Source organism: Micrasema longulum, unplaced genomic scaffold, assembly GCF_059751315.1.
Source record: "Micrasema longulum isolate JH-2025_06_02 unplaced genomic scaffold, ASM5975131v1 h1tg001939l, whole genome shotgun sequence".
NCBI classification, from domain to species: domain Eukaryota; kingdom Metazoa; phylum Arthropoda; class Insecta; order Trichoptera; family Brachycentridae; genus Micrasema; species Micrasema longulum.
This window is the reverse complement of record NW_028279113.1, coordinates 198,426-225,608: the sequence shown is the minus strand read 5'-3', so window position 1 is coordinate 225,608 and position 27,183 is coordinate 198,426. Positions and strand designations below refer to the sequence as shown.

The 27,183-nt window shown below is 32.3% G+C and overlaps 1 protein-coding gene across 1 annotated transcript in view; it reads left to right on the top strand.

The window, feature by feature from the left end:
* Positions 1–871: 871 nt before the first annotated feature.
* Positions 872–27,183, top strand: part of LOC148273488 (uncharacterized) — a 28,044-nt gene continuing 1,732 nt past the window's right edge. The window contains exons 1-3 of the mRNA XM_088238641.1: positions 872–2,265; positions 25,511–25,569; positions 26,841–27,041. Of these exons, the coding sequence (XP_088094767.1) occupies positions 1,434–2,265; positions 25,511–25,569; positions 26,841–27,041 (1,092 nt within the window). The 5' untranslated portion in view covers positions 872–1,433. The remainder of the gene's footprint in view (positions 2,266–25,510; positions 25,570–26,840; positions 27,042–27,183) is intronic.

The following is a 27,183-nucleotide window of genomic DNA, read 5'->3' as shown; positions in this document are numbered from 1 at the left end:
TATTATTATAATGAACACAAAATATGTAATAAAGAACACGCTTATTTAAAAATAAATAAATGTATAACATTTTCTTAAGTGATTATTTATTTTTGCTCTAATCCAAAAGAGATTTTTCAAAACATTTAATATAATATCAAGACTTTTTAATTAATATTGTGTACATTAATGTTTTTGTGTAAGTTTTTCGAAAGCGCCAGCACTAGCTAATCGACCTTTACATGATTTGAGTAAATGAAAATATATATTTATAAACCGGTGTTTTTAATCCATAGCTAAATATATTATTAAATTTTTACTATTAAGAATCGTAGCGAAATTCAGACGAACGCAGAAGCATCCTTTTTTTAAACTTTTAAAAATATTTTTCATTAAATCATACAAATTGTTGTACTCCCAGGAGTTACAAAAAACTCATTTTGGGACAGAATAATATTTACATAAAGGTATGGTTATAATAATAATAATATAGTAAGTAATAATATGTACATAAAACTGAAATAAGATAGCAAGATAAGTATATAATACAAATAAATTAAAACAATTCATAGTATATTTTATTACCATATCATTAGCAACTTACAAGGCAATGGTTGTCTATGTCACGCTCATAAGCGCGTCTGAGCGCGAGAGATACAGAGATTATTCCGTGCGATGTCATACCATGGGCGTATTCACAGATACATGCGTTTGTGTAAGTATTGCGAACGCGCCAGCTTTAAAAAATCCACCAGTATGGGAAGGGAAGGTACAGACTTGATGGAACCACTCTACGAATCTGCACCTTCGGCGCATCTTTGCGACGCGAAGGGACCCTATTACTGGAGCTTTGGCTAATTTGTTACCTGCATTTTTCTGGATACAAGATTTTATTTACAAGTTTTAAAAAAATATTTTTCATCACAGTTTTTTGCATTGCGACGTATCTGTGTTAGTAAACGTGATAATAATGTTTACTAAGCCGGCACTGCACTACGTGCTGCTGTGAAGCCGTGTTGCTATCTCGGTTGCTCGCACTTGCTCAGTTCTCCACAGTCAACAGTTGCTAGTGAGTTGCCCGCAGCAAGGTGTAGTGCCGTACACCTCACTGATAGTCACCGCTAAAGCCTAGTTCCGTGTAGTGATTTATTTCGGTCATTTAATTACATCGCATTTGACCTTTAATTACATTATCTCGCGAATCAGTCAAATATGTCATTTCGATATCAGAATTGAATGAAAGTTGAATGATTCATTTATCAATCCACACTGCATCGCGTAGGTACTATCGAGAGTGGATTTGATTAATATTAGTTAGTTTTATTTATATTTTTTTGCGAAATATAGTTCATTAAAAAAATTAATAAAAGCTCGTTTCTACGTCAGTACCGATAATGTTTAACGAAGATAAACCTGCGACGATTGTGTTATATTAAACTAAATAAAACATTACGATGTTGGACGGGAATTACGGGTTTCCTAAGCCGCCGCCGATTCTAGATTTCAAGGGGGGCGCGGGCGGAGGGACACGGGTGAAGAACAACAATAGCGATTCAGCCAGGAATGACAACCATCCGGCGCAACCTGGAGCAGGTGCGAGCCGAGACCCGCATGCCGCGAACCAGTTCCTTCCCTGCACGCCGAGCGCGGACGGATTCGGTCAATTTTGCAACTGCGGGTCGCATCTGCCGGAAGGCCGGATACCCGACACGCGCACGCCTCGTCGCGGAGAGGCTCCCTTCGTGACGGAGCGGGGCCGTCAGCCGGCCGGCCGAGACGCGGGGGTCAGCTACGTGCGCCCGCCCGGCGCGCCGGAGGGCCGGGCGGACGCGGGAGACGGATTCCGGCAGCTGAGGGATGCCTGCCGCGACGAGGGACCCTTCGTCTTCGGAGTGCACAGTCCGAGCCAGTTCCGGCTGGAGCACTGGCAGCGCGACGACGCGTACGACTACGCGGATGTGGCGGAGGACAAATCTGTGATAGACAATGAATCGGAGAGTTTATTCTGTGATAAGAAAATTAATGTAATCCCCGGCGCGAAATCCGAAAACGGGGAAGTAAAATACGGAATGTTCAGGATAGACGATAACCGAACGAAATTAAAGAGTAAACGAATCACGACTGCACAAAAGAAAGATAAAAGTCAAAGGTTGAAAAGGGGAAGAGATAGAATCAAGTGCGTTCTAGTCGGAGATGGTGCTGTCGGTAAAACGTCCCTGATAACTTCATATGCCCAAAACATGTTCCAGAATGACTACAAGCCAACCACTTTTGATAATTACAATGGTAAGTCAAACCGGATTGTTCCTTTTCCGAGTTTTTTACGCTGTAAATTATTACCGCTTAATTCCAAGTATTCATGCATATGTTCCTACACCAATACTTTTTTTATCAGAATGTTCTCATGAACCTGATGACGACGCATTCAATGTAAAACGGCAGGCCCTTTGCGAGTCATCGGTATTTTTTGAAGCGTCAGATTATAGTGGCTTTAAAGTCGTCGTCCTCTCGGTCCAGTGGTTAGCGCGTTTACCTACCATGAAGTCTGGGGTCAGATTCCCGGAGAGGTAGAAATTAAATATTGATTTAAAATTGTGTTTTTACACTACAGCATTTCGTAGTTCTTAAACTGGCACCTGAAGCGTAAGACTGCTCATTTTGCATTCGTTTAGCAGCATGATTGAGATAGGTACGTTGCGATTCGTGCGAAATTCCCTGTGCCTTTGATGGGAATAAGCGAATGGTGGTGATGATGAATAAATAAAGTATTTATTTATTTTCAGTTAAGAAACAATAAATATATATTGAAGTAATATAAGTACTTGTATAAATATGTATGTATGTAAAAATAGTAAAACTATCAACAATCGCATACGTAATGCATACAAAGATATATTCTCGTGTCATTTACTTAAGTACCCACATAAAATATGTGTACTTAATTATGAAAACGGGTGTTCAGACACCTGGGGTGGTATTCTGAATCTTCTCTACCCCCTAAAGAGTGGTTAATTTGGGAATTTTTATTCTTGCGTTTACACATAACTTCGTATCTGGCAACACTTGTCATTAAATGTCAATTAAATATAAACACGTGAAGTCAAACATAAAGATTTTCATTTAGAACATTATTGCGACCTAAAGCGTTACTTAAAATACTTAATTAGATTGAATTGACCAAACCATATTTGTTTTTTTTTTTTTTTTAATTTTTTAAACAGTTTTATACGTCATTTGATTTAATCATCAGTGTGGATATTATATGAAACAAAGTGTCGTGGCATTTAAAAAATAAAAATCCCCAAAGTAACCACTCTCTAGAGGGTGGAAAAGATTCAGAATACCACCCCTGGTTGTTGTCCATTGGCTAGTGACTAGCGAGGTTTATTAGACCCCGCTCTAACACAACTTTATTCCCATTTTCTAATTGTGAATTATTTACAACAAAAAGAGACGCGAAAAACAAAACCACAGCTTAAAGTTTAAAATGTTTTCAGAGATAATAATGGCTCAATAATCATTGTGCCACTAATATTATTTTTTAATTTTAGTAAATACATACATTGTAATTTTTGCTTTCAAGCCCACATTAATATTTTAAAGAGTAGTGCCATTAATAATCTACGTACTTATTTAATAAACACAATACACAATTTAATTATTGCACAATTATTACTTTTCATGTCACAACTTGCTAGATCGTTCCCTGTTAAGTCGGGGATCTTTTATACTAAACGAATACATAGATAGACATAATAGTATTATCATTTATTTTTTAAATTAAAATGAAATATTTACGTTCTTATGATTTACCCAAATATTTAATTTTGAGGGCCATTTTCAACGAGTTGTAAATAAATCACCATTAGAAAATGGGAATTAAGTTGAGGTAGAGCTTGATTCGAACCACGAACCTTTGAGCCGTGAGTCCGAGACACTAGCCACGGGACCACAACCCGATTTCCGACCACAATTTACAAAATACATAATAAAATATAATGCGGATAGGTTATTTAATAATACAAGGTTTAGCAAAATTAATATCGTGTCTATTATTTTTAATTCAATTCTTTGATTATTTTGTACTTCAATTAAATCATATTTTTTTCTAATAAAAATTAAAATAAAATAACATTAATATTACATTTATGTACCTATATGGTATAATATTCAATTGAATAATTTATTTAACAGAATTATAAATAAATTATGTTTAAATGACCAATTATAGTTTTATTACATATTTACAAATTATTCGGCATCATTAATATCACTATACGAAGAGAAGAGTACGTCTCGAAACTGATTAGAAAAGTCGGAAAGTGGTTATATACAAATATTTAATAACATTTAGTGAAATGTTAGACCACAAAGTTAATGCATTAAATATTAATAAAACATCATTATTACGTTTTTTACACATATTGTATACATATAAGGGTAAAAATGAAGACAACATCGATACAATAAATTTATTCCTTCAGCAATCCTATACAGTGATCTCTTTCCTTCGATATTTGCGCAGGTAGAAAATATGTTCCGCATAACGTCAATTTTGGACTTGTGCCATTATCATTGCTCAGGTGCGATAAATATTTATATATCTAGAATATTAGAATATAATTATATATCTTTGAAACTGTTTTGTAACCCTTTTAAATAAATAATAATCTAAAGAAAACCAAGTTTATCTGAAGTGGCATCTTCAAGTATATCCTTGTAGTGTAATTAATAATAAATTGTTCAATATTTATGTAAATCAAATTTATCAATTCGATTGTAATTCGTTTCCTAAAATCTTCTAAAACATTTTATGAATTGTTAGTCATTTTTACCAGATAAACAAACTTCACTATATATTTTAACACGGTCAATCCGTAATGCCGTAATTCAGAAAATTTATCTTTCATCGATCTTCGACATTTTTCCGACAAGTAATTTATTTATTTTGTGATTGAACAAAGATTGAACCCAAGCCTTTTTTAGCGCTGGCAACTGCTACTAACAGTTAGTTTCGCACTAAACATGAGGTCCATTATACCTCAGTATGGTAGTTTAGTTATTTGTACTAGCGGAAATATTTAAAAGCGAATCTAGGTAAATGAGATTGTTAAAAATGACCAATAGTGAAAATGTTTTTTTATGAAACTATTGTAAATGTTTCGCTAGACGCGGTCACTTTAGTGGAGATTCTAAAAATATTTTTGGCTGCAATACAGAGCCATGCCAGCAGTACCCAATCATACAATATTCATCCAAATATTCGTTTTGTAACTTAAATTATAGGGTAGACCGAGGCTTTTCGGAGCACTTTCAATGTGTCCTTAAAATTATATTAAATTATTAAATTATATTACTAAATATAAAACGTTTGTCATTTTTACATCATATATTTTTATTGATAATCACGTAAAGAACACACAAAAAAAGAATCATGTAAACCTCTTCACTGATCCGAATCACCACATATATATGTTGTGATTCGGATCAGCAGTGGGGTTACTCGGATCAAACCCAATAAAATAGTTATTTATGAAGAAAAAATAATATAATATATTAGAATCCATAGCTAATGGACATATTTTGACACTAATTTAAACTTTTTCTTAGTTATATATCGCACAAATGAAAACATTATTGAACCTTTTTTTGTCAAACCATTTTTCGTTGCACCACGGCACCACTCTTTATAAGCAGAATAGTGAATCTAATCCTTTTTTAGAGGATGTACAAAAACTTAATTGTATTAAACTCAAAACCATCTCCACTCTTGAAACCTCGGCCAGCGAAGAAGCACTTTCCTGTTTTAGTTTTTCCTTTGAATATTAATTTTGTGTGGTTTTTGGAGAAATCATTTTTTATTTGCTTTGTGTTAGAAACTTATATTTTCTTAAAAAAAAACATTAAAACCTTAGAAATTCATTTTAATTTCACTTTTATTATGTTAACTGTGCCTTTAAACAGAAAAACATATTTCAATTTAACTACATGGCTTACCTTCGCAGGAAAACACTAAGAACGCAGATAATAATATTACTTCAGCTTTTTATTTGATACCTAACTTGTTTGATCTTAAAGATCGATTTTTAGCTGTCAAACCATGCAAACTGTAAAAGCGGTAATTTTTCTATTACAGCATCCAATAAATGGCGAATCTATGTTTATTTTTTTAAATTAATATTTTGTAACAGTGTCCGAGATACAGCCAATTTTCAGCTTGATCCGAATAAACCGCCTGATCCAAATAGCCTCGGTCTACCCTATACACTTATTTGTTTATAAAGTGGTTTATATAAATTTAAAAATAAATAAACGTAAAATGTCATAGGTACCACATAGTGAAACATGTTTTTGATATTAAAAATATATCAAATTATTTAAATAAAACTTTTATTTTACATAGTGGTTGGTTGGGAAAAATTGCCATTACCTGTCAATGTGCAGTTTACATTATGTCCAAAAAGTTAAATAAAAATAAAAAAACATTCAAAAATACTATTTCACTTGGTGGGTAATCTATGAATGGAGGTTTTCTTGTATTATATTCTCGTGATTTATTGAAGTATGTATTTCGTGTGTACCGATGCCGATGTAGTATACCTGCCCTTTGTCACAGACTATCGCAATATCGCAACCCAACAAGTTTAGCGCATCTTAAAAAGCTAATAACGAGTAAGCACCCTGCACTAAATTGAACAGTAAGCATGTTTTTTACTTATATTATTAGTAAGTATTGTGTGATTGGCAAATTTGTAAGAAAAATAAACAAATAAATCAATCTAATTTGAGTTCGGCATGTCATTGGCAGGTGACGAATTTATTTATTAACTAGTTTCTACCTAAATACCGTCTAAAAAACTTTTTTGGTGTACCTTTTCGGATATCAGGGGGGGGTTTTTTCGGGCATAGGGGGGATGTCGGGGGTTCCGCGCAACCCTCGGGATTCGCAAAAGGATTACTCCGCGTTTGTGGGCCAAACTGCCGAGACGGAATAGCAACAACGGCTGTCGACAACACAACTCGATCATTACTCTGGTTGCGGTGAAAACAGGCTCAGCCTATTGTGTTGAATTTTATCGGTGTTATTTTGCACCTTTTTTATTTGAGTGAAGTAATTCGTTGACTAGATCCTAAACAGAATCACTCGGTTTGAGTTGTGAAATAGAACTTCAACTCTTTGAACATAACTCTTTATGCAGAATATAAATTATTTGAAACATGTAATTATAAAGATGTACTTACATATATGGGTATGGTAATGGTTGATTAATCATATTTACAAAAATACGATATGAATGCATATTCATACAACACTAGAAGGCAATATGCTAGAAAATTCGGCCCTTTGAGCCTCATATTATCGAACCCGCGGGCCTCGATTTATCGGCCCTACGGTCCTCGGTTGTTCAAGATTTCGGGCACCTCTTAAGGCTTCATAATTCATTTTTTGTTGTTCGGGGTAATCTAAATGTAGATAATAAAAAATAATCTGTCACTGTACCACAACAATACAAATATATAAAATATCTAGGCAAAAAGTTGGATTACTAAGCAATTCAAATTAAATACCGCAAATTCAGTTTTGTTTTTTTTTTATCGAAAAAATTGTTAGCAAAATAAGTATGATATTACAAATGTTTAGTACAAACACAATAAATAATAACGTTTCTACCTCTCTAATAGAGTGACAGCTCGTGTTTAAGGAGGGTGTTCGTTTAACATTAATTTTTATTTATATAAAAATAAAAAATAATAACAGTGAGCTGTTGGCGACTGTAACATACTAATAAATTCTACCATTCGGGCCTAAACGAATCTGTCCTGTAAGCCTTATGAAATCGGCCTCATCGGTCGTTTGGTATTAGATATGGGGATTTTACATGATATTCTTAATGGACGTCTTGATAGTCCTGTTCCTGTTTCTGAGTTGGCCCTTAATGTACCTGGCTACCGCACCCGTCACACGAATCTATCGCTTTTCCATGTACCTACAGTTCGCACCAACTATGCACAGAACTCTCCTCTGATTCGCTTGACGCGTAATTATATTTTATTTTTCAAAAACATAGACATATTTAACTGCAGTAAACTCACTTTTAAAACCAAAATTAAAAAACTATTTTATGAAAAAAATTATGCTTCTTTATAAAAAAAATATATTTTTACATTATAAATTTAAGTTGTTTCTATTCACTCATATCAAACAAACACTCACCCTGTCCATAAACCTACCCTCACACCCGTATACAATCACACACATATTCACATACCTACCAAAACCACACTGCACTTTTTTACACACGCATCCTCACACAAAAAAAAACTCGCACACATGCACTTCTATGAATTATATCTAACTGAACTGGATTTTTATAATTGTATTTATGTGGAAAACTGATTTGGCTTTATTTTATGTTTTTTTTTAAATGTTGTGTATATTTTTTTGTACTGCTGTTGTTTTTCTGAATAAACAAAAATTAAATTAAATTAAATTAGCACAAATGAATATGCCCTCTGGGCCTTATTAGATCGGTCCTACGGGCCTCAATTAATCGGCATTTTGGATCTCGGGATGCGCTTTTAAAAGTTATTTATAATACAAATTAAAATCAATATCCATGTTTTTGTAAACCGCTCTAAAGGGGTTATTTTATGTAAATGGCGCTGTATTATTTATCCATAATGTTGAGCCGGCAATATCGCTAAAGCAATATTTATTTTTTTATAAAAGGAGATAATTTAAACAATGTACCTTTTGATGATGGTTTTTTTTTGTCATTTTTTTTTTATCATCATCATTCCCTTCCTGACCGTAATGGTGCATAGGACACAGCATTGGTAAACCAATCGCATCGTATCTTGATCATTTTTGTTACATGAGGGTAAGAAGATCAGTCTTACGCTTCAGGCGCCAGTCCAGGGTCTATAAAATATTCTAGTGGAAAAACACATTTTTTAATAATATTATTTTATGTCAACCATATCGAGAATTGAACCCGAGACCTCTCGCATGGTAGGCAAATGCGCTGACCACTACACGAGTCCGATTTTTTTATTGACAAAAAAAAGCTAAAATTCGGAATTTTATTTAAAAATTATTTGTGAATATATTTTGTTAAAATAAAATTGTGTAATCTTCTATATTTTATTAACTTACTTTGTATGCTTATTTTTTCTTAATTAGGTCTCGATATTATTTGCACAAAAGTACAAAAGAGATTTGATATAAGAACTTTCTGCGGGGAACAATAATTGTTTAGTCATTAAAATTATCTCGATAATATTTGAGAGAAAATATGTACATTTAATGCTAGATTGACAATAAAAATGTATTTGCTCGCAACTGCGAAGTAAGAGGAGATGGACGCTTGCATAATATTAGCAGACAGCTAGCACTAGGATGACGGGTTGATTTATTAAGATAGCGATGCGCCCCGAATAAGCAGATGAAAGCTAATAAAGTCAGTAGATACTGGAAAATATCAAACAAAAAATTAACCTTCAGCATTATTCGCGTGCGCAACATACACGGGACGGCAGAGCCCTCTGACTGAAATAATAATAATATTGGTAACTTATGCATATATAAAAAGTTATTTACGTATGTATTACATATAATTTAGTAATATATACGACATGTATACCTTTTTAATTATTGATCTAGCTTACGTTCCATACTCAACTATCAAACACAAATACTATTTACGAATATTTTTAAAAGATTCCGTTACACTAAAAAAATATCCTTTTAAGTAGCGTGTTCCTTGTTGGCAGATTTGCTTTGCGATATATATACAAAGTACGTAATACAATGCATAATGAATTTAAACTGTGTAACGACAGCAATGAGCGAAATAGAAATCGCAGCATAAAATGTTTTGAAAATTGGCAACCATTAGCAATGCTGATCATTATTTTATTAAGGTAGTTGGTGTCTACTTCATGGTTGAAGATTTTATAGATAAATTTTATATCGAAAACAGCACGGCGTTTTGTCAGGGAATTGAAATGAAAAAGAGTTAAAAGTTGCTCACATTTTAAATTTTTGGTCAAAATTTAAAACTTATTTACAAGGTATTTTAAGTTCGTTACATAGATCAAAACTTAAAATGGAAAGACCATATTAGTGAAATTATTAAGTGAATTAATTGATAAGGACTCTTGCAAAACTATTTACAAAGCAATTATTGAACCACACGTGAACTACTGTAGTAGCATTTTATTTTTATCAAACAAAGAAAACATAGGTAAATTAACTGTATTACAAAATAAAGCCTTTAGAATCATTTTGAAAAAAAACAGATACACGAGGGTAAAGTCGATGGTAAATGAAATGAAATTATTAACATATAAACAAAGAATATTTTACAATACAATGATATTTGTTCATAAAATTATAAACTCTAAAAAAAAACAGAATTTTGGAAAAAATTGATCGGAACCAGCATGAACACGATCACAATACTAGAGAAAAGAACAAAATTAGACTTCCATTTAGGAAAAAGGCAAAGTCGCAAAATTCAATTTTATTTAAAGCAATTAAAAAGTATTACGAAATGGAAAAAAATATTTATGAAGAAAAAACATATCAAAATTTAAAATAATGGTCAAGACATATGTGATAAACAATTTATAAATTAAATATATTTGCAATGTTATTATTAGAACACACATAACAATATGTATGATATGTGTGCCCTACTTTAAGATTTAAATAAATTAATTAAGAAATATTTTAAAAATTAATAATTTAAAAATAGCTTATTACTCAATTGTTCAATCTTTGTTACAATATGGTATTGTAGGGTGGGGTGGTTCATACGCCAATATATTAAACCCTCTTAAAATAGTTCAAAGATTAATTATGAAAGTAATTCTAAATAAACCCTCAACATTAAATACGGAAAGTCTATTTAAAATATTTAAGGTCCATACAGTAGACACTCTTTATAAAATAAATTCTACTATGCAAATATATAAAAAGAAAAAATAAAAGAATTGGAGATGAAAAAGTCACTCAGATACCAACATAATATTAAAATTCCTAAATTCCACACAAGTCATGGTCAAAATAGCTTTGTCTTCAAAGGTGGAAAAAATTATAATAATCTTCCCAATTAACTAAAAACTATTAAAAATAATATATTTTTTGTACACGTGGAAAAACTACATTAAATTTTAATTAATATGAATGTATTGTTGTTTTATGTTTTTTCTTTACATATCCTATGTTTTTATTTTTTTCTCATTTACTCGTATTTAAAATTACATAAACTCTTGTAATAAACAATAAACAGCTACAACAGTGTAAGTCACTCTCCAAGCACAAGAGTAAGTCTCTTTTTTGGAGAGTTACAGTGATAACATTTACTAGATGTGTAAAAGTAGATATGTATAATTTGAAAAAAAAAACATGAACCTTTTATGAAATTTTTAAATATATTTATTTTTATTAAAAAAATGGCCGGTTTCATTGCTCTCACGACACTATCACAAATGTGTCGATATTTATGCCACAACTCGACTACAATACTACGACACATTGTTTTATTAGTTTGTTAAAATTCAGTGTCAAACTACCAAGGCCCTGATCTTCTTCAACTTCCTGTTATGTTCGAACTCAACTCGCCATATACATTACGTTATGAGTGCGGAGTGATCTAATGCGGGGGCGGAGGCGCTATTTAAGGAGTCGATCCATTAGACGTTTACATCCACATAACTCCGTATTTACTCATAAGGCCTACTCGTAAGACAGCCTTTACGTAAGCACGCTTGCCTAACCTTATTAGGGAAAATAATGTAAATATTCATACCTCGAACTGTTCTCCTGCGATGTACTCCTACATTTCCCCTTCACCTTGAAACTTGTGAAGTTGCCTTCACACCGGCTCGGCATGTCAAGCATGTCAGCGCGACAAGTGACGTCCGACACAAGATGATCGACATTAATTCGTCGCAGGTCGGGTTCCCACTTTAAAATAAAGGGATGCCTGTAAAGAGTGCCTGAAATGCCTTATTTTTCAGAAAAATGCCTGTCTTATCGGTAGATTCATTATCCTCCGACGAAATGCCGCGAACGGTGTAGCTGGTTGTGTCGAAAATTCTAAAACTTAGCGGTAGGTACTTGAAAATCTTAGATAACCCAAAAAAAAAAATGCCGGTCTCAGTGCAATGCTGGCCGCATCTGGTAACCTTAGTCGCGCATAAAATATTTAAATAAAAGAATGAGTACCTTTTGAAATCGACGTCGTAATCATAATGACATGGCATGGCACAACACGGAACGGCACGGCACGACACGACACGACATGACAAGACATAAGTTTAAAAACGTCATTATTTAATGTTTGCTAAAACCTCAGAGTCTAACGGAAGATCTATTCGCTGAGATATTGGATGTAAGACAATTGTTTGTAAGGTGCCTACTACTTAAATTTTATGATAAATTAAGTGAGGTCAAAAGAACCCAACAAAATATAAACACTCGTTCAGCAACACAAATTAACTGTATTGTCCCATTTGTATCTACCGCCTTTGGTAAAAGGCAATATAATGTAATTGCTCCTAAAATATTTAATGATTTATTGCCAAATATAAAAGACTCAAAATGTAAACCAAAATTTTAAATAAAAATAACTGCACATAAAAATAGAGTAGCGGGAGATTATTTTGAAAAATATATGTAAATCAAAACACGTAGTACTTTATATAATTGGTACACATATTATTTATATTTTTATGTATTTCATTGCTTTTTATTCTTTTTTATTATATATTATACTATATTATTTATGTTTAAGTAACATGTATTCTTGGCACATATTTATACTTTATATTTGTATTACAACAATTTTTAATTTCTTATATTTGATTAGCTAGGCATTTATAATTAAGTAGTTTTAGTTTTTCTTTTTTATGTTATTGTTTTATTAGTATAGGACTACTTATGCTCTAAAGATAAAAAATCACCATCTTAGAACAGGCTGTGCCATGTTAGATGGAGACTATCATAAACCGAGAATACTCCGTTTTCATTTTACATTAATTAATTTAATAGAGATTCCCTGTTATTAAGTATGTATACTAATTTTTTGCAATAAATTTATAAAATAAAATTTAAAAATAGCCCTTACGGCTAAATTGCATAGAACTAAAATTTTCCAAATATTTGTTTTGATTTTAATATGGTTTTTAGTTTAACAACAAACGTGTAATGGATGATTTCGGTTTGCGTTTGCAATTCTCAACCCAAGTACCTACGCCCCGTTGTATTGCTGTGATTTGTAGCTAACTTCATGGTCAATAATCATATAATGATTTTTCTCTGTATGGGCGACTCTATTAGGTCATTACTCTAAGGCTAAAACACTTTTTAACAATCTTATGAATCATTGCCATCATCATTATCCGCTCATGAGCCTATGACGCATTCGTGCTATACATACTTCTGTAGTCCATTATTTATGTTACATTTTTTTGCTTTTAGTTAAATTTATATGAGGAAGTTCAGTGGTTTTTTTATTTTTTAAATTGTTAATAGACTATTCAACTAAACAAAAAAAATATTTAAATATCATATTTTCAGCGCTATGATTTTTCAAAGTTTGACGTCAGAGGTACTGTTCCGCTTATTCTCGATCAGTTCTACCCATCGGTCTATTTACGGCAAGCAAACTGCAAATCGTTCACAACTCTCTTACAATTGGTTGATTCATATGAACCAGTGACGTCGTTAAAAGTAGTCCGTTTTAATTAAAACATTTTTTATTATTTTTTTCGTACATTTTCTGGAAACTTTACTGTACAATTTAATGCTGTATTTTTTTCCTAGCGCAAAAAAACATTTATAAACAAAACAAACAAACAAACAAACCATCACGCCGTTTCCACGTAAGGGTAGGCAGATAGGATAGAACGCCACAACACTCTATCTTTGCATACAGATCTCGCTTCCTCCACATTCATACATCTTCTCATGCACGCGCGCCCTTTGTTCCTACTTTTAACATGTCCATCTTAAGGTATTTGTTGGATTTGGTCATGCCATGTCTTTCTCGGTCTTCCTCTATTTCTGCATCCATCAACATTCGCATTGTAAATATTCTTAGCCGTGCTTTCGCTGTCCATTCGTTCTACATGTCCAAACCAGCGCAGAGCTCCTTTCTTGATTTTGTCGATAATGCTTGTCTCAGCCTTACATAATATACGGATCTCAACATTTGTGCATCTATCGTACATAGTTTTACCACACATTCGCCTGAGAGATCGCATTTCGACAGCATTCAGCCTACTTTCATCACTGTTTTTCCAAGTCCATACTTCGCTTCCTTACACCAGGGACGGAACCAATTTATTGTATCCAATTTCCCGTAGGGCTGAAGTTCCTCATTGTAAATTATCTAAGTAATCTAATAAAAAATACCAAACTGTTTAATATGCATAGATGTCTTACAATTATTAGCATAATTTTATATTATCTTTATTTAGATACTTATCGCAAAATTATCTTATCTGCCTCTTACTAGATAGCTAGGTACCGTGGCTTTAATAATATGCAATTTGGAAATATTATAGTCGTTTAAAAACATTGTTCAATATTTTAGTGGTTGGCTGTAGGCATTCTATTATAGAGTCTTCGGTGATTCATGTGATTTTTAAAAGTACCGAATTCTTATGTGTAGACAACAAAAAAAATGAACGCGTTGCTAGTCTCGCGGTTTAGAGGTCCGAAGTTTGAGCCCCGCTCAGCCACAGCTCTCACTATTTTATGACTCATGAAAAATGGTCCTCAAAATTGAAATATTTAGGTACCTAAATCGTAACGACGCCATTTAAAAAAAAAAAATATGACTAAATAATATGGGACAAAATAACACCCTGCAAAATTGGAACATAGCCATAATTATAATAATATTTATCAACGTTTTGAGTTTGTCTTATATTATCTTAATTAATTTATTTATATATATGCCCAATGGGCATTTTTAAGGACATACGTATAAATAGAAAATCATTTTAAAAGAAAGTAGAAATACGCATAGTATATAGTAGACTTGGTGGGAGTGGAAGCGGTAGAGATGTGTTTATAATTCAATTTGAATCAGTGATCGTATGAAAGAAGACAACTTGTTATCAAAGAAATCAAGACTGGTATGTTCGTTGGCAGGCCTAAGAATTCTGGACATAGGGGTATGGAAACCATAGTTAGTTCTTTGGTTATCGGTATGGAAGAGTAAATTTTGTCTGAGGTTTCTAGTTGGGATATTTAATTTTATCGAGCTCAGTAATTCAGGCGCATCAAAGAGTGAGTTGAGAATTTTAAATAGGACTAGAAGATCGGATTTATTTCGGCGGTCTTCGGCGGTTTCTTACTCATTATACGTATATTGGTCTCTGGATAAGCCCAAACTCCCGCCTATCTTTTTTAAAAATCGATGTTGAACTGATTCAATATTTTTGATGTGAACATTATAATATGGAGACCAGATAACCAGTTATTTAGATTAACATATTACAATAAAGACGAAGAACATTTTACATAGGGGAATATGGAAGTCGCGGCATTTACAGGGCTTATGATCTGTCATAGCAGGTTCGAGTGGCCACTTTACACACTGTGTAACATTCACCATTCTGCCTATATTTGAGCTTCCGTATTTCTTCCTGATGAGCTGACATTTTTAGAAACTCAAAAAATTCAATTAGATATTTAAAAATTCAAAAATATTTTCAGGCGTTGCATCTTGCCTAGTATATAGATTATTCATATTCATTTAGATGGATCTTACCCGCATCAATAAAGGTTTCAGCTCTTTACAACTCTTTGCTACCCATTTGGTCTATTTTGACGAAAGTGGTAAAATTATTCCACTTTAAACATTTTATTGGTGAAAATAGAAGTCTCATAATTTAATATCAGGTTTTACCTCTACTTATCTAATTTTCTAGAAAAATGCCTGAAATCGGCCATTATAAATAATTCAGTGATAATATAATTCATTAATAACTGAATGAGAAGGTTCGCAACAATTCTATCTGGATATTTAATTTTGATTGAGATGTTCAATGACACAACATGAGTGAACTATATTCATTCTTTGTCTAATGTTCTTCGGCATTTCTGTGTCAAAAAAACATACCATGAACGAAAAACGCATCATCTAACAGAGCAGCTGGTTTTTCAGGCATGAGCCATGAATCACAAGAATCGTGAATCACTAAACCATAACTAATGGCAGTATTAAGAACTCGGTCGTCAGTGGATCTACAGGTTGTTTGTTGGACCCTGTCACATCCGAAACCATCATTATCGGTATGAGAAAGAAGACATGTTGGCATATTAAAAAAAGTTTTTGAATAAAAATTATTTTTTTTAAAATTTAAACAAACCAAAAGGTTGCTTACTTCTGAAGCTAGCGCCGCCCATCGCGCCGCCCGCCCACCCCTCTCGCCCGCTCCACAAATCCGAGCTCTGACTCTGAGAACCATTTCTTATCAACACATTTTGTATGTGTTTAGCACGATTTCAACAATAAAGGGAAATTTTTCATCGATTTGAGAATATTATGCTTTTTATCTACACTCTTAAATTAAAGCATTAACAATGAGGAACTTCAGCCCTACGGGAAATTGTATACAAAAAATGTTTTAAAAATAAAACATTAAATTGTACGGCAAAGTTTCTTGAAAATGTACGGAAAATTAATAAAAAATATTTTGATAAAAACGGACTACTTTGAATGACGTCACTGGTTCATGTGAATCAACCTATGATCTGAGAGGTATGGAAGATTTCCGATCTGCTTGTCGCTTCTGGACCAATGGGAAGAACTGAATGAGAATAAGCGGAAATGAACCTCTGACGTTACACGCGGAGTTATTTCAGAAATACAAAACTTTGAAAAATCGTAGCGCTGATAATACGTTATATAAAAATTTATTTTTTTAAAATTTGACTTAGTTTAATAGTATATTAAAAACTAAAAAAAAATTAAAAACCACTGAACTTCCTCATTGGAATTTCAAGGTGATTCTAAACAAAAATATGAAACTAATTATTCATAGATGGCGCTTTTATCATTTTTTATTGAAAAATGCCATTTTTACGTTTATTTTCAATGGAAATTTTACGAAACATGGTTTGCGGAAAGATTACACTATATTGATTGGAACAAATACCATAACAATATAATTTAGGTCCTTTTCACAAAATGGTGTGTAAAACAAAAAATAACTTATCTTATTTTGTGTTAAATGTTTGATGTGTTTATGAAGTATTTATGTTCAATTATTAATGTTTTAATTGAAAAGTGAGGATAAAAATGAAATATACGTAAATCAACGAAATATTTATAACATATTCATTAGAATTCGGTTGATCATTAGATCCTCAATCTAACATTTCTAGTGAGCTGCTAACCACCAATATTAAGATGCTTTTTTGGTTTTGTTTTTTAGTCGCGCCATGTCGCGCTATGCTAAGCTTAATTATTATATCGCTGATTCGATTCTCGCAATCAAAGCCGCTGTAAAATTTTATCACCTCTTTCGACGAATTATTCGAAATCAATTTATTGATACAATCTAATCGTTTATACCTATCTTATCTTCTTCTTCTTTTTCTTTATATATATAATTCCCCTGTACGTATGAGTTAACTAATGAATGGATATCCCATAGAAATAACCCATAGAAAATTTGTTGATAATGATCCTTAAGATAAAAATAACTTTATTTAATTTACTTACATATAACTTTGAATTATCTATCCTTACCTCTGTTCTGTATAAATACATTTAACTTTTTAATAAAGATACCAGTCTCGAAGATGTCGCGAAAGCGATGAAACCGGTCACTGGATATTCCAAATTTGTGGATGAAAGTATCACTCGTGTTTTATTTATATAATAAATTACAATGAACTTCCATCAAGAATTTTCACTTACAAACTTAAATGTTTTTGAAATTTCACATGTATTTTAACTTCAATTTTCTTAAATTTAATTGAAATAGCACATGTTTTTTTTACTTCAATTTTCTTAAATTTAATTGAAATATCACATGTATTTTTTACTTCAATCTTCTTGAATTTAATTTCAGTTATTTCTTATAGGAAACATTGTGTCTATATTTGTCATATTCTATTTTCGGTAGACCCCAGAAATAGATAGGCGACGAATAGAGGTTCTACTGCATAATGTATTTATCACTTTACGCACCACCGATTTATCGAACCCAACGTGCGTATATTTCAAAATGAAAGCGGTCTAGTTCCAGAACATTATTATTTGAATTTAGACGTTATGAAAATGCTAAGTTCACACCCGTCAGTATGAAAAATTATACGAGGCGGTACGTCATTATTGTTATCTTGAGATTTATGATAACACATAGGACTCAATCACTTGTTGATCGTCTGCTTACTTTTTGTTTGAGAATCATCGATTGTCTGCGTACTTTTACTAAGAATTTACATAAAGAGTTTTACTGTATTTCATATTGTTCGATGTTTTAATGTTTACTTAAACTACTTAAATAGCAAGATGTTATATTCTTTTCCACTAGCAAAACCACCACAGGTAGTCTAGAGAAAAACACTTTTTAATAAATATTTTATTTATTTTTCAACGACTCATGTCTTCGACAAAAGAACTGACCCTGCCGGGAATTGAACCGAAGACCTCAAACATGATAGTCAAACGCTTTAACTAATACACTACCTGGCGTACTAGTCTCCACACATAATTCTTACCTGAGAGTAGCCATTGAATCGAAAACATTCATCCAGGATTCTGATCATAAGCCGTATAAATGCCTAGACTTTCTTATTCCCATCTCAAAAATGTTTTCCCTCTCTGTTACAACAAATCTAGATTACTCTCTAGGGAGGAAATCCATCCTGTCTGCGAACATTTGAACATACTCAAAACATTGTTAATACAAAAAGGATTTATTTATCAGAGGATTCGGATTCGTCTGATACTGACAAACTTGCTGAGAAGAATTGTCAGAAATAGTCCGTGTGGGCTGTAATTACAGTTTTATTTTTAAGAAATATAAATTTATCATCATCACCATCATCATTCCCTTTTCGCACCTAATGGTGCATAGGGCACTGAGCATTGATACACCAATCGCAACGTAAATTGATCATTTTTTGTTACATGATGGTTAAATTTTTTGACCATTTTTTGTTACATGATGGTTCTGCTTATCGTAGGCAACTAAAATGGCTCAAAATTAGACAGCGGAGAGACTATTACTCCCTCTCACTTTTGTTCAATGTACTTCATAGTCCTAACGCTCCTATATACCTGCGTGAAAAATTTCAACGCTTATCAGTTCATGGTTTACCTCTTCGTTCTAATTCTCAAGGCACTCTCTTAGTACCCATCCACAATTCCTCTTTCTTCTCTAACTCATATAGTATGCATGCGGCTCGACTGTGGAATCATCTCCCATCCACCATCAAAGATGTTACTACATTATCTCTGTTTAAATCACGTCTGAAGAAACATTTCCTTTCTCTTCCCTAATCTGTCCTCCTTTCCTTTTTCCTCTTTCCTCTTATTTCCTTTTTCCCATTGAATAACAGTTTCTGAGACAAGTATAATTGATAAGATTAAGAAAGGGTCTCTGAGATGGTTTGGTCACGTAGAACGAATGGACGACGAGAGAATGGTAAAACAAGTATATATGGCAAAAATGAACGGCAACGTTAGACGAGGACGACCAAGGAAGACGTGGCATGATCAGATAAACCAAAATTTAAGTCTGGTCATGTCAAAAGCAGACAGAACCGAAGGGCATGTATGACAAGATGTATGAATGTGGAAGAGGCTAGGAGTGTATGCCAGGATAGACGTGTGTGGCGGTCCATTCTCTCTGCCTACCCCTACGGGGAAATGGCGTGATGGTAGTAGTAGTAGTAATAACAGTTTCGATTTAAGGTAATTTATAAACAAATACGTTTATTTCTATTTTTATATATCTTTAGCTTTTTTTTTCTATTGAATATGTTCTGTGACTTGAATTATAAAAATAAAACTTTTATTTTATTGGTTGATTGGAAGAAATTGTCATTTAGCAATAAGCCCGCCAATGTACAAATAAAATTATGTACAAAAGTTAAATAAATAAAAAATCAGTTTTACACTTCAGGTGCCAGTCTAGAGACTTTGAAATATTCTAGTGTAAAAACACCTTTCTAAATAAATATTTCATGTCAACCATGTTGGGAATCGAACCCGAGACCTCTAGCATGGTAGATAAGCATGCTGACCACTACATCACGAGGCCGACTGTATATTTATTAAAATGTATATTTTTTAGACTAGACTAAACTAATTTATATATATTTAAAATAAATATGTTGAGTAATGGCAGCAGATTATTGTATTTATTTTTAACCCTTTGTTGCAATTTTTATATGACTAATTTAGCAAAGAAATTATAAGTTTGTTGTGGCAATATTGTAGCATATTTGTAGCAACAAATATAATACAAGTTTGATGGATGATAACTAGATATTTTGATTTAAACTTGCCTCAAGTGTATGTAGTTTCAATAGCAAACTTGGAGCAAACCTTTACTTTTGATACTTCAAACTTGTTGCAAGTCTGAATCAAGTTTATTTTGGTACTGGACATTTTTGAGCTATTTAAAAAACCTTTTTTCAACCACGTTTTCCTTTATTGTCGTAAAATGTTATATTTTATCCTCTCTGAACTATCTAAACAATAAAAATCCTACTCAATTCCTTTCCTTCTTCCTCCGCTTTGTATCCTCGAACTTTATTTAAAAGTCCTACAAATACATTGTATTTTCTGTGATGCCCATCTTTCTAAAACAGGAAATATCTATAGTAATTTTAGAAAAAAATAATAATTTAAATTACTTACAAAATCATAAATAGGATTTTGTTGTTTTAAAATGGCGTTTATTAAAAATCGCGGAATTCGAAAAATAAAATAAAATTAGACCAGATAAGAACAAATATTTTTATGGTATTTCTGGTAAAAATATGTACTAAAAAGTTTTATGAAACAAAGATAATATGATTATTTTTCGACCGGCAGATCTACGCCTCTTGAATTTGAGACTTAAGTTAGAAACGAGTTGGTACATTGGTAGGTACTCATATAATAAAAGCCGAAGTAATAAAAAAAAAATTCTAATGACTTGAAAACAATTGAATGACCATTCTGATATTTTTTTTTTCCTTATTAAAGCCTACTACCAAAACTTGATAACATCGACCAAAAACAAGTTACATTTATAAACATAAGAAAAACGTAAACAGACAGGAATAACAATACACATACAAACAAAAGACAAGAAAAATATAAGTACAAGAATAACATCCAAATATCAATTGTAATAATAAACACATATCCAAACCAATAAAAATTTCAACATAAATTGAAATAGGCACTTATAGAAAAACCCACCAAAACCTGAAAGTGCCTATTTAACAGAAAATAGAAACTTACAGTAAAATTAGAAGGAAGATAGAACTTAATAACTAGAAAAACTACAACAAAATAACCAAAATATTAACAAACTTAATCTTATATTAATGATAAATTATAACTATTAAAATTAAAATTGAAAATTAAACGTCGGAAGTAATAATGACAAAATATTTTACATAAACCTAAAAATGTAAGATAAATTTATTGTAAAAAAATAAAGAATTAATTTAAACATAATTATTTCAATGACACAATTATTACAAATCATAATAGGGAACACTTTGAACTTAAAAAAATATAAACAGAATTGATCAATAAACAATTTGTACAAGAAAAAAATTGAGATAAATTAATTGGAAAGGTTATAAAAAACATAAGTAAAATATCAAATAATTTTTTCCTCCCAGTCATTAAAGGACATGTAAAAAAAATGTGATTAAGATCTCCCATTGGAGGCATTCCTCCACATTCGCAGGCATTGGAGTCTAAAATTTTAATTTTAAAAAGATGGGACGGAGGGCAACAGTGGCCAGATCTGATACGGCAAAAAGTTACAATCCTATAAAAATATATTCCCAATTAGGTCTAACCAAAAAGTTTTTTAGTTGTTCTATTTTAATAATTACAGTGCGTGGACATAAATATGAGGAAAGAGAAAAATAATAAGAAATAACAGTAAAAATCTGTACCTCAGGGGCAGACGGATGCACATCCAAACGTAAAATGTTTAAAACATGCCTAAAGAATATACTTTCTCGAAGTTATTTCTAATTATTTATAGCATTAATTAATAGTTTCAGCATCTTAACACATTGGTTCTTTCATTTTAAGACTTAAATTTCTTCAAACTCAATGGACATGATCATAAATTGGATACGAAAATCGAAATGTCATTTCATCAAATTCTGGATTTGCATCCGTCTGCCTCTGAGGTCCAGAAATTCATCTAATAATAATATTGTAGGAGTATTAAAAGCGTTTCTAATAAATAAATGTTAGTAAATATTTGCATTTAACCACTTACCGACTTTTTGTGTCTACCGGTTTCGAGACGCACCTGTCTCTTCGACAGGCCACTCACTACACCAACATCCAAATATTAAAATACACATTCACCTTTACCATCACCGTACTATACAAAGTATTTACGAAAAAATACGTAAACTACATGCAGAGTTAAAGGTCTCGAGAGAGAATCTCGAAACCGGTAGACACAAAACGTCGGTAAGGGGTTAAATACATTTATTTACTAGCATTAATTTAAATTTTTGACCACAAAGTTAATGCTTTGAACATAAATAATAAATGTTTCTTTACTATAAATGAGTGTTTGGAAGATGCAATTGAATAAATTAAAATGCAATAAATGTAATTTATGTAAGCAATAGACACCATAATATTTTCAATATTTAAACAGTTTGTGTTTTCTTAACTTTTTTTTTTGTTTTTTTTTTTTTTAACTTTAAAAATATTTTTTTATTGTTGTAATTTTTCTTTGTAGGTCAGGCTATAAGAAATTGTTGTGGTAACAAGTCCGACATTTAACCGTGCATACCATTGTTTTATTTTGTATTTATCACGTTGTAATTAATATTATTATAATTTTTTATTTTTTATTATTTTTATTTTATTTTTTTTGTTTTTTTTACAATAAACATAAGTGATAAAACAGAGTATTCAAAAAATAAAGTATAATTACATCGCAATGAAACACATATTGATAGTAAAAATAGTAAACAAAAAATCCCACAGAGGCATGGCCTGTTCGTGGGTATACAAGAAAATGTTGAATTTTTGCTCCTATAATAAATAATGGACAGTTATAATTTTTGTGTAACATAAGAAAGAAAATGTAAAATATTCTGTAAAAGATCATATAGCATTTTTTTATAGTAATTAAAAAAGGAAATAAAAAATATTTTTAAAAAACACAAAAATATTCCTTATTATTAAAGGGCAACAAAATATATTATTATTACGAGTTACTATGCTCTGTACTATAGAAATTTCAGTTTTTTTTTTTGGCAATTCTACATGCTTCACATAAAAAATGTTGAGACCATGGAATTAAGAATAGTCTTAATTCTATGGTTGAGATAATAGATTACTTTTAAACTAACGTAATTTTTCAATTATTATTAAAAAAGCACGATAATAATAAATGCACAAGCAATAAGTAATATTATAACCCGTCCGTAAACTAAACGGACATTTTTTAATAATTCCTTGGAGCATTTTGCCCCTTTCAAGTTTCAGGCTTTCTTTATAAGTATTACTTGTACTTCAGTAAACTGAAACTTGTGAGAACTGTGGATGTCAACTTCCTGGATAAGATATTTCAGTGGTTGTTTTTACGTTCTCTGTAAAATTGCCAACGAAGATTAAATATTTATGTGCCCACCGCGTGTTCACGATACCTGTTGTGTTCGTTCCAGCTTAGTACTGGACGTAAGTCCCGCGTACATGCCTAGTGGTGCTTAGATATAAAACGTCGTTGAGATCACGGTTTGAGAAAATCACATTAAAAATAATTATTGTGATCTCATTCAGAATCTAATCGGAACCCCTTGCGTGTACAAAGTCACCGTCGCCGACTGGGAGCGAAGGCGCCGATAATATCCCATTTAATTTTAATACGAACCGCGATAAACCATCGTGTTTGTCATTCTTACATATGTAAAGCGAACTTTTAATATTTTTCACAAACAAACTAGGTACTTAGGTATGTATGTACTCGTACATTTATCGTAATATTTATTAAAATAACTGATTTTGATATCACACCTTTAGAACGAAAACGACTGAACTCAAAAAACCTTAAAACGAGTTAAGATCATAAAACGACTTCAATGAACACTATCCATCTTTCTGCATTGAAAAAAATGCAACATTCGGGTGGGAATATGAAAAAACCGTTACATCGGTCTTTTTGTTACTCGGAGAATTTAGGTTCCATGTCAGTACGGAAGCGACGCTATTAGTGTTGTGTTTATATTGCAGTATGAAGGACGCAACGCAGACAAACATATAGTGACCGACAGCCGGTTGAGTCAATTTTATTCCGATACAAATGGCAACTTTATTTTATTTTTAAAAATATTTAAACCACCAATTTCGCTTTGTGATTGTTTCGTTCCGACTTACTGATAATCCAGGGGGTAATCTGCTGTACAATTTTGTCCAACCTTTTGAGAAACCCTTGTGCAGTTAATTAATTTTAAGAATGTTTTTCCTCAGTAGTCCCTTTTTCTAATTAAATTGTATTTTCGATTTAACCCCCTTAAAATCATATTTGAGTTCTTACGACTTACCTACCCAAATATTACATATTTCCGCCATTTTAAATGAGTTATATATATATATAGTTGGATAATTTATATAGCGCCATTTTTGTGAAAATCACCTTAAGGGCGCTGTACAATTAATAAATATCCCAGTACGTCTTGCAGCTACAGAGCGCATGGACGGTTGGGATTCTAGTTCCTCGTTTTCAATTAAGATCAATAAAAAATTATAACAGATAGGAGATTACAGGACGTCTTGCAGCTACAGAGCGCATAGACAGTTAGAAATTTAGCCCCCATTTACACATTTTAAAAATTGACAAATAAATTTAGTGTATTAATGACACTAAAAAATAAATAAAAATAATATTAATAATAAAAAGGAGTAAGATTACAACACGTCTTGCAGCTACTAAGCGCATAGACGATTGGAATTCTAGACCCCATTTATAAAATTTAGGTATTTTTAAGTTGGTATATAAAAGCTAGATAACCAATCATCGTGCAGCTACAAAGCGCATGGACGAGTGGAATTGTAAATAACTCGCTATTTAATACAAAATGGGAATCAAGCTGTGGTATTCGATTATATCGGACATATCTACGAGTATGGTCCTTGAGTCAGCAACACAACAAGGAACCACAATCCGTTCATTTGCTTAATTGTTTTATGAATGGAATTTGCAACCCTATATTTCATTTGTTTCTTTACTGTGAGAAAGACAATTTTTTATGCATTATTTCTACGTATACATGTTTTTTTTTTTTCAGTTATTGTCGAAGTAGACGGAAGACCAATAAATGTTGAACTATGTGATACAGCTGGCCAGGTAAACATATTTATATTTACTATAAATATAACTTAGCGAATTTCATATTAACACATTTGGTACGAATGTTCCTGTTTGGGACATATCATTATTTATCGAAGCAATCTCCGATTTCTTCCAATACCAAAATATTATTTTACCCCCCGTAACAGTCACGAAAATAACATTTCCAAGCATCAAGATAACATTACATCGAAATAATACATACGAAATAAACTGTTTATTTTTAAAACTATTAATGTTTTCTATATAATGAATATCTATTAGTCATATATATTGACTTATTATTCTATGAAGCGTAGTCATAATTTTGTACCTGTTATATAAAAGCCCTTTGGGCGTCTATAATAAATAAGTAAATATTGCATACTTGAATCGTATTTTGTTGTAGAATTATTGATTAACAGTTGTAGAATTATTGATAAAAAATGATAATTTGGTATTCGAAATACTTTAAACCAGTTAAAAAATAATAAAAAATGTAAGTTCCTTTATTTTATGATATTACATTTATAACAAAATAAAGATGGCGTGGTACTTGCGTGGCTTTTTAAAATTAAAATGAAACTTTATTTATTTTATTTTTTACATTTACTCTAACATGGGTATTACGGTATTACGCCAATATCGTCCTTCATCTTCCACTCCGCGAAGCCTTTTTCGTAACCGTTCGTGCCCTTGCTTAAGCATGGCGACCGGCATATTGACAATTTGTGCCCGAATATTGTCCTGTCCAGGGATAGTTTTTCTGATACTCTCACAGATGCCTCTCTAATGTTGGGGAGGGACACGCCAATGGTAAATATCTGTGTGTAAAATCATTGCTCTGGTGCCATAATCCGGGAAGAAAATACCGGAATACGTTTGTATGAAGAAAAGTCAGACCGTGTTTCCTCGTAAACGGTAAACTCGCTGCATGGTGATGGTCGAGCGCTCGTGTAAAAAGTAGGGGCTCTACTGAAAAAAGTTTTTCTCTATCCACAACTGCATATTTGCCTGAATACCGTTGAAACGCACACTTTTCGGCCTGTCTCATTCTAACGAGACCATCTCCCACCCTTTGCGACTCCCTCGGTCTTCATGGCGCCCTTTTTAAAAAACACAATGCCGCGCGCCACCCTGTACTAGTTTATAAAATAATTTTATATAGAGACAAGTAGTGTAGGTACATAAATATGAAAAATTTTACATTAAATCTTTTTCACGTGAAAAAAACGCCGGTTACTCGTATTTGATTCCGCTATTTCAGTAATCATTATTGTCTGTTTCAGGATTCTCTGAAGGGTTTGAGAGAACTGTGCTACCCCGGGACTGACGTCATCATCCTGTGCTTCTCCGTGGTGCAGCCCGATACGTTCAGGGCCATAGACCGGTACTGGGCCCCCGCTGTCCGGAGCACCAAGGCCCCTCTAGTCCTCGTGGGAACACAAGCTGATCTCAGGGAATGCAGCTACACAATACACGGACTAAAGGTTCTAACTTTTACACACAAAATATTGCATTTATTTATTTTTATTTAACATTTACTCTTTATTAAATTTTATTATTTTTCCCGGCGTGGTAACGCGACGCTATGAGATTATTGTGTAGTTGGTGACATTTGTTTTTTTTTTC